Source organism: Oncorhynchus masou, chromosome 3 (assembly GCF_036934945.1).
Source record: "Oncorhynchus masou masou isolate Uvic2021 chromosome 3, UVic_Omas_1.1, whole genome shotgun sequence".
Taxonomy (NCBI): domain Eukaryota; kingdom Metazoa; phylum Chordata; class Actinopteri; order Salmoniformes; family Salmonidae; genus Oncorhynchus; species Oncorhynchus masou.
Window position 1 is genome coordinate 11,129,116 of NC_088214.1, and position 9,255 is coordinate 11,138,370.

At 43.0% G+C, this 9,255-nt stretch overlaps 1 protein-coding gene across 2 annotated transcripts in view; it reads left to right on the top strand.

The window, feature by feature from the left end:
- Window positions 1-5,846, top strand: part of kcnab1b (potassium voltage-gated channel subfamily A regulatory beta subunit 1b) — an 85,184-nt gene extending 79,338 nt beyond the window's left edge. For both annotated transcript variants that reach the window (XM_064930802.1, XM_064930808.1), the window contains 3 exons: window positions 1-54; window positions 1,478-1,566; window positions 4,427-5,846. The exon at window positions 1-54 is cut by the window's left edge and continues 67 nt beyond it. In XM_064930802.1, the coding sequence (XP_064786874.1) occupies window positions 1-54; window positions 1,478-1,566; window positions 4,427-4,522 (239 nt within the window). In that variant the 3' untranslated portion in view covers window positions 4,523-5,846. The remainder of the gene's footprint in view (window positions 55-1,477; window positions 1,567-4,426) is intronic.
- The last annotated feature ends 3,409 nt before the right edge of the window (window positions 5,847-9,255 follow it).

A 9,255-nucleotide genomic window follows, 5' to 3' on the forward strand; every position in this document is an offset into this window, starting at 1 on the left:
AGCTCACTACCATCTCTGAAAAGCTGGGCTGCACTTTGCCACAATTAGCTATCGGTAAGATATCAGTAACACAAATGCTGAAAAGACAAAGTGGATGGTTTTCACAAAGCTTAGGCTCAAATAGCGTTTTTATTTTAGTGACAAGTCCTGTTTTTTTTCCAAGCGAGAAAGTGGCCTGTTTCCACTACTTTCGTGCCTGTCATTGATTTTGGTGATATATTGTACATGTATGCCTCTGTGGCATAATTACATATGCTGGAACCTGTGTACCAAAGCCCTCACACATCACTGTAACCTTTACATGAGAGTGGGCTGGTCTTCCTTAGCTCTTCGGAGATTAAACCATTGGTAGGTTTTATTCAGAAGGCCGTATTGAGACGGCTCCCATTGAACTTGTGTAACTACATTGTCCAGCAGACAAATTAAAACTATATCCTGCGTTCACTTGATTGTGCCTTAAGGCCCTGCGTTCACTTGATTGTGCCTAAGGCCCTGCGTTCACTTGATTGTGCCTTAAGGCCCTGCGTTCACTTGATTGTGCCTTAAGGCCCTGCGTTCACTTGATTGTGCCTAAGGCCCTGCGTTCACTTGATTGTGCCTTAAGGCCCTGCGTTCACTTGATTGTGCCTTAAGGCCCTGCGTTCACTTGATTGTGCCGAAGGCCCTGCGTTCACTTGATTGTGCCTTAAGGCCCTGCGTTCACTTGATTGTGCCTTAAGGCCCGTAGAGAAAAAAGCTTTCCAGTTCTCTGTCCCTTACTTCATTGTTTTATTATATTTAACTGAGCAAGTGAGTTAGGATCAAATTCTTATTTACAATGACAGCCTACCCCAGCCAAACAATGCTGGACCAATTGTGCACCACCCAATGTGACTCCCAATCATGGCCAGTTGTGATACAGCCTGGAATCAAACCAGGGCCTGTAGCAATACCTCTAGCACTGAGATGCAGTGCCTTAGACCACTGCGCCACTCGGGAACCCAATCACACGCATGGAACGTGCTTCAAAGGGTGCTGAAATTACAGGAGCTCGTCCCTATAATTTATTTTAAAGAAGGGTTACACACTATGATGCCAAATGAAATGTTGGGGCTGTCAATGTTTTGAACCCTAGTTGCACCACACTTTCCCAAACCATCCTGCTGTTCAATGTGTAAATGTCTATTTTTTAAACTGTAGTGCTTTGTGTTTTATGTTATAAATGTGTCTGCAACTTTGTGTGCTGCTATTTTGGCCAGATATTTTAAGAGATTGTTCATCTCAATGAGACTAACCTGGTAAAACAAAGGTACCCCAAAAAATAGACAAATAACCATGCTGGATGTGGAAGACGACCCTTTACGAGTAATGGAGGGACTACCTCCATAAGGGACTTGTCCAATAACAAACATACATTTTCTTTTTCCATTGCAAAATGTTTTCCGTTGCATGCCCTGATGAACTCAACCCTGTTACCTCCCCTTCTCTCTCTCTGCAGCCTGGTGTCTGAGAAATGAAGGAGTGAGCTCAGTGCTGCTAGGAACATCCAACCCCATCCAGCTTGCAGAGAATCTGAGGGCCATGGAGGTAAGGAGCTTCTCTCATATAGTTTACTTTTTTCATTAAGGGAAGAAGGACTACCTTGAAGAATACATTTTAAGCTGTTTTAGGCCCAATGCAAAATTGACCCTGAGACTCTATGCCCACAGGAGGTTGGTGGCAGCTTAATTGGGGAGAATGGGCTCATGTTAATGGCTGGAGCGGAATAGGTGGAATGATAACAAAAACATCAAACAAATCAAATCAAATCAAACTTAATTTGTCACATGCGCCGAATACAACAAGTGTAAACCTCACCGTGAAATTCTTACTTACTAGGCCTTAACCAACAGTAAAGTTCAAGAAGAGGTAAGAAAATATTTACCAAATACACTAAAGTAAAAAATACTAAAAAGTAACACAATAACATAACAATAACGAGGCTATATACAGGGGGTACCGGTACCGAGTCAGTGCGCGGGGGTACATGTTAGAGGTAATTTGTACATGTAGGTTGGGGTGAAGTGACTATGCATAGATAATAAACAGCGAGTAGCAGCAGTGTACAAAACAAATGGGGGGGGGGGGGTCAATGTAATAGTCCGGATGGCCATTTGATTAATTGTTCAGCAGTCTTATGGCTTGGGGGGGTAGAGGCTGTTAAGGAACCTTTTGGTCCTAGACTTAACGCTCCGGTACCGCTTGCCGTGCGGTAGCAGAGAAAACAGTCTATGACTTGGGTGACTGGAGTCTCTGACAATTTTATGGGCTTTTCTCTGACACTGCCTATTATATAGGTCATGGATCGCAGGAAGCTTGGCCCCAGTGATATACTGGGCCGTACGCACAACCCTCTGTAGCAACTTACGCTCAGATGCCGAGTAGTTGCCATACCAGGCTGTGATGGAACTGGTCAGGATGCTTTCGATGGTGCAGCTGTAGAACCTTTTGAGGATCTGGGGACCCATGCCAAATCTTTTCAGTCTCCTGAGGGGGGAAAGGTTTTGTCATGCCCTCTTCACAACTGTCTTGGTGTGTTTGGACCATGATAGATTGTTGGTGATGTGGACACCAAGGAACTTGAAACTCTCGACCCGCTCCACTACAGCCCCCGTTGATGGTAATGGGGGCCTGTTCGGCCCGCCTTTTCCTGTAGTTCACAATCAGCTCCTTTGTCTTACTCACATTGAGGGAGAGGTTGTTGTCCTGGCACCACACTTCCAGTTCTCTGACCTCCTCCCTACAGGATGTCTTATCGTTGTCGGTGATTGTTGTGTCGTCAGCAAACTTAATGATGTTGTTGGAGTCGTGTTTGGCCACGCAGTCGTGGGTGAACAGGGAGTACAGGTGTGGACTAAGTGCACACCCCTGAGAGGTCCCAGTTTTTAGGATCAGCGTGGCAGACATGTTGTTGCCTACCCTTAGCACCTGGGGGCGGCCATCTGGAAGTCCAGGATCCAGTTTCAGAGGGAGGTGTTTAGTCTGAAGATCCTTAACTTTGTGGTTTCCAGGTGTTTGATGCCATTCCATTTTTTTTTCCATTGCAAACATTATTATGAGCCGTCCTCCCCTCAGCAGCCTCCTGTGCCTGTGCCCTATGTACTACGTGTGGAGATCTGAGAGGATTTGACAGGTGTACGCAATATAGTAGCTCCACTTGCTCACTGATAAGCTAAGTCGAAGTTACACCACATGTCTTATACAGTACCTATCAAATCATCTTAGATGCAGTAGCCTCGTGAGCCTCCCTGATCTTGCTGTTGTCGATAAGGCCGGGACCGATGTCCCCCCGTTGGAATGGCTATCACTCTATAGACCAAAACATGCTAGGTGAAGCTGGTGTATGAAGTGGTTCAAACTACAACTCTACCAAAGCACAAGACGAGAGAACGTGGAGGTCATTCCCATGCTGAAATGGTGAAGAAATCTACAAACTTAAAACCAATTATTCAGGCTGCAGCTGTTTAAATACTTTAGTCTGGTAAATGCATCCGATTTAAGAACATTTCTAAATGGTACTCTGATGTATCCATTATAACAACTACAACAGACTTTGATCTCTGGTGGACAAACCAGAGGCTTTCTGTTGTCTGACTATCCAGCAGACAGACTGGTGATCAGAGAGGGACAACAAAGGCATACATATGTAAATATGTAAATCGCAATTTATTTTCGAATGAGGGGCTGTTCATGTTAAAAGTATTAGCATTTCATAAGTGTAGTTATCAACTGTTTCCCGCTCTCGAACTGTCCCCACCCCCTTGCCTTTGTCTACCAAGCCATCATATCAGCCCACTAGAGATATTTATATCATGTCAGTAACCTATGTATGACCTATGTGTGTGTGTGTGTGTTTATGTAATTCTGTGAGTAAGTTACATAGTAAATAAATAATTAAGCCAATTTGTATATCGCTGATTCATGTTCTATGTTAGGGTTCGTGCAGATATCCAAGGGTTTGCTACATTCAGAATATGCCTGATGAAGTCATAATACATTAATAAGTGAGGGAAAATATCTGAAGAGTTATATTCGTGAAATAAACACCCTTTAAACATTTCCCGTGGTGCTCCGGCTTCCTAGTTAATTAAAGTTACATGATTAGTTTAATCACATAATTAAATGACAGAGAATTGATTTGATAAATGAACAGTCTTCACATGTAATGATAGTCTTCACAACTGTCTTGGTGTGTTTGGACCATGAGAGATTGTCCACAGATCAGGCTGGCTGGCGAGGCTAAAGGTGCAAGGTTTAGGCATAAATTTGGGACACTGACAACGATTTCTCTACACTGGTTATTTACAATTATGGATGCCTATTGTGCTGTAGTTACTAACTAACTACTACTACCAACATAACAACTGACTGAAGCAATGGTATTGTTTCTCTTCTTCATGTATTCTAGGTCATTCCAAAGATGACAGCAGGCATTGCCACAGAGATTGACCACATCTTGGGAAACCAACCCCACAGGAAGAAGGACTTCCAACAAGCACATTAGGATGGAGCCATTCTTCAGAACTGTGACTAATCTGGACCAGCTCTCATCAGGGGCACCTCCAGTCATTGTGTGTGTGTGTGTGTGTGTGTGTGTGTGTGTGTGTGTGTGTGTGTGTGTGTGTGTGTGTGTTCTACGCAGTTTCTCATCCTGCCCCGCCCGAATAAAGATCAACCAGTAGTCAGTGTCGTTAACTGAGAGCTCTGCTTGACAAAGCATGCATGCCACACAGCTCATCCACTCCACTTCAGTGCAGCTCAAACCTGCCGAACTAACCAGCCATTATCAAGATAGACTAAGATCACCTGAATCAGTTGAGGCTGCTGAGGCGAGGACGGCTCATAATAATGGCTGAAATAGACTGTAATGGATAGAATAGAATTGTATCAAACACATGAAAACCATGTTTTTGATACCATTCCATTTACTCCATTCCAGCCGTTTTTATGAGCCGTTCTCCCCTCACCAGCCTCCACTGAATCTGATGTGCAAATCCCTGATGTGTACACCCAGCTGTCCCACATTCTGTGTAGAATCCTTTGTAGGCTAAATGGGACATTCATGAGGACAAACTCTTGGACAGAGGACTGTGTTCCTGTCCTCAAAGTGATGGACAAATGATCTGTCCATGACGGTCAGTGCTGGCTGAGCCCCTCCTATCCTACAACCTAAGTGCTTACCTAACCCTGCATTGTTGTAGTGATAATTAACATGACAGTCAGTGCTGGCTGAGCCCCTCCTATCCTACAACCTAAGTGCTTACCTAACCCTGCATTGTTGTAGTGATAATTAACTGTTTCGATACATGCTGACATCTTGTGTTTTTTAAAACTTTTTTTCCCCCATTATGATGTTACAATACCAACAGGGTTGTGTTGGATTGAATATTTCAAAACGACATGTGTCATGACTGTTAACTGATTATATATATTTTTGTCAATGAAAGCAGAAGAACACAGTATTGTTATGATAGTACTTTCATAGTATCTCCCCATTTCTCTCTAACAATGCATACTCTTCTGCTAACAGATATTGCAGGCATGTACATAGGTCTACCGTTGGTGTAAGCAGTATTACTGGATGCTATCTAGTGCCCTCATTGCACATACCGATATATTTTCATTTTATCCAAGTTAAACTGATGTATATGATGTATATTCTACCCTTTGTCATTGCACCTGGGCTAAAACTGAATACAATGTCTGTTCAAATGTAAAATGGTATAATGAGATTGTTAGAGGTTGAGAGTTCAGTAAAGACTCCTTAATTGATGTAGTTGTTGTTGTTCATTTGTACATACTGTATATAAATAAATATCCAGTGTGAACGATTGTATTCTCTGTGCAGAAACACCTCATATCTAGAAGTATTGCAAATATGTAGTTTTAAAAAGTAAGGCATAGACCAGGTTCCAATAAGAAAAAACAAACATTTGTGAGATGAATAGTCAGAATAGAATTGATGATGTCATTGGAAAACTGTCCCTCTAATGTTGTGGATGTACACTACCAATTTCATTATGTAGCTTTTACCAGCAGAACGTGAAAACAAAAACAGTTCTAGATTCCTCTATTTGAAAACCAAGTACATTGACTTGCAAAAGTATTCAACCCCATTGGCATTTTTCCTATTTTGTTGACTTACAATCTGGAATTAAAATTGATTTTGGTGGGGGGGTTGTATCATTTGATTTACACAACATGTCTACCACTTTGAAGATGCAAAATAATTTTTATTGTGAAACAAACAAGAAATAAAAAAATAAAAAAACAGAACTTGGGGGTGCAAAACTATTCACCCCCCAAAGTCAATACTTTGTAGAGCCACCTTTTGCAGCAATTACAGTTGCAAGTCTCTTAGGGTATGTCTCCATAAGCTTGGCACATCTAGCCACTGGGATTGTTGCCCACTCTTCAAGGCAAAATTGCTCCAGCTCCTTCAAGTTGGATGGGTTCCGCTGGTGTACAGCAATATTTAAGTCATACCACAGATTCTCAATTGGTTTGAGGTCTGGGCTTTGACTAGGCCATTCCAAGACATTTAAATGTTTGCCCTTAAACCACAAGTGTTGCTTTAGCAGTATGCTTTGGGTCACTTTCCTGCTGGAAGGTGAACCTTTGTCCCAGTCTCAAATCTCTGGAAGACTGAAACAGGTTTCCCTCAAGAATTTCCCTGTATTTAGCACTATCCATCATTCCTTCAATTCTGACTAGTTTCACAGTCCCTGCCAATGAAAAACATCCCCACAGCATGACGCTGCTGTAACGGATGTGAAATAGCTAGCTAGTTAGCGGTGGTGTGCGCTAAATAGCGTTTCAATCGGTGACGTCACTTGCGGTGAGACCTTGAAGTAGTGGTTCCCCTTGCTCTGCAAGGGCCGCTGCTTTTGTGGAGCGATGGATAACGATGCTTCGTGGGTGACTGTTCTTGATGTGTGCAGAGGGTCCCTGGTTCGCGCCCGGGTATGGGCGAGGGGACGGTCTAAAGTTATACTGTTACACTGCTACCACCATGCTTAACTGTGGGGATGATGTTCTCGGGGTGATCAGAGGTGTTGGGTTTGACCGGAGTACCTTACATATGTTTGGTGAGTCTCCCACATGCCTTTTGGCGAACACCAAAAGTGTTTGCTTACTTTTTTCTTTAAGCAATGGCTTTTTTTCTGGCCACTCTTCCGTAAAGCCCAGCTCTGTGGAGTATACGGCTTAAAGTGGTCCTATTGATACATACTCCAATCTCTGCTGTAGAGCTTTGCAGTTCCTTCAGAGTTATCCTCTGTCTTTTTGTTTCCTCTCTGATTAAAGCCCTCCTTGCCTGGTTCATGAGTGTTGGTGGGCGGCCCTCTTTTGGCAGGTTTGTTGTGGTGCCATATTCTTTCCATTTTTTAATAATGGATTTAATGGTGCTCCGTGGGATGTTTAAAGTTTCTGATATTTTTTTATAGCCCAACCCTGATCTGTACTTCTCCACAACTTTGTTCCTGACATGTTTGGAGAGCTCCTTGGTCTTCATGGTGCCACTTGCTTAGTGGTGTTGCACACTTGGGTGCCTTTCAGAATAGGTGTATATATACTGAGATCATGTGACACTTAGATTGCACACGGGTGGACTTTATTTAACTAATTATGTGACTTCTGAAGGTAATTGGTTGCACCAGATCTTATTTAGGGGCTTCATAACAACGGGGGTGAATACATATGCACACACAAATTTTTCGTTTTTTTACTTTTTAGAATATTTTGAAGCAAGTAATTTTTTTCATTTCACTTCACCAATTTGGACTATTTTGTGTATATCCATGACATGAAATCCAAATAAAAAATACATTTAAATTACAGGTTGTAATGCAGCAAAATAGGAAAGATGCCAAGGGGGATGAATACTTTTGCAAGGCACTGTATAAGTAGACCCATCTTTGGATGCACCCTCCGTTACCTCTGGCAAAACCCCATCACTCTGCTCCGCTTGTGTCAATAGAAAACATTGTGTGGATTCCATTATGCTGAGCCACAGGGCACTGGTCCGTGACCGGGCTAAAGTGGTGAGGGAGGAACTCCCTTCTCAAATGGAACAGTAAGCTGTGCGGCTCTGTCATGTTATCCACAAGGCGGCATGGTGCATCGTCTAGAAACATACAACATCTCTTTTCTGTCAAATAAATGTTTGAATTTTCTAAGTAGTTTTCATTGGGAAGTAAGATAAAGCATTTTCTAAAAAGCAATCACATTTGCACGTGAAAACACAGAATCCTATTTGTTACTCCACGTGCTTATTTATGTCACTTTTGTTTTGAGCCGACATCACCATGGGCTTTGAACGGGGCACCTGGCTCACGACCCGGAGGCAGCCCGGTTCCAAAACAAATGCAACCTTCATCTACTCAGTACATACCTTCGTCTCCTGAGTACATACCTTCGTCTCCTGAGTACATACCTTCGTCTACTCAGTACATACCTTTGTCTACTGAGTACATACCTTCGTCTCCTGAGTACATACCTTTGTCTCCTGAGTACATACCTTTGTCTACTCAGTACATACCTTTGTCTCCTGAGTACATACCTTCTTCTCCTGAGTACATACCTTCATCTACTGAGTACATACCTTCATCTCCTGAGTACAAACCTCCTCCTGAGTATAAACCAAGTAAACTTACCTATAGGTCTACTTGCTCTCTTGAGAACCTTGAGGATCTCGAAATGGAGTCGTTGGCAGTGGTGAGCTCTCTGAAGTTGAGCCAGACAAGGATGAAGTGGGTCTACTTGTGGCGAGAGGTGTAGTGGAGACTTCCAACGTTTTCCCTGAGAATCCTACGGAGATTAATTTGGACGGTAGGAGTGATATGTTTGGAAAGAGTAGATTCCTGCTTTTTGGCCGACCCATACATTGTGTCAAGCTGGGTAAAGGACACACTTGGAATGGTTAAATCTATGAAAGATTCGAGAAGTGGAATTATTTTGATTTTTGTGCATCCTCCAACCAGAGGAAGCGAGCGCGTTGCGTCACGCGTCTCGGGCCTCAACCTGTACCGTGCTTTGCTTTCCGGAGCAGGGCACCACTCAAAGGGGTGATCAGTGGGGTAGTGTTGAATGTAGATCAAATGAAAAATAATATTCCTAGTGTTTGTGATGCCCGCCATTTGGTGAGATGCACACTCTGTGCCAATGCCAAAACTGAGAATACCCTGTCTGTCTTGTTGAGCTTTTACACAGAGTTTCTACCTGATATGGCCAGGTTAG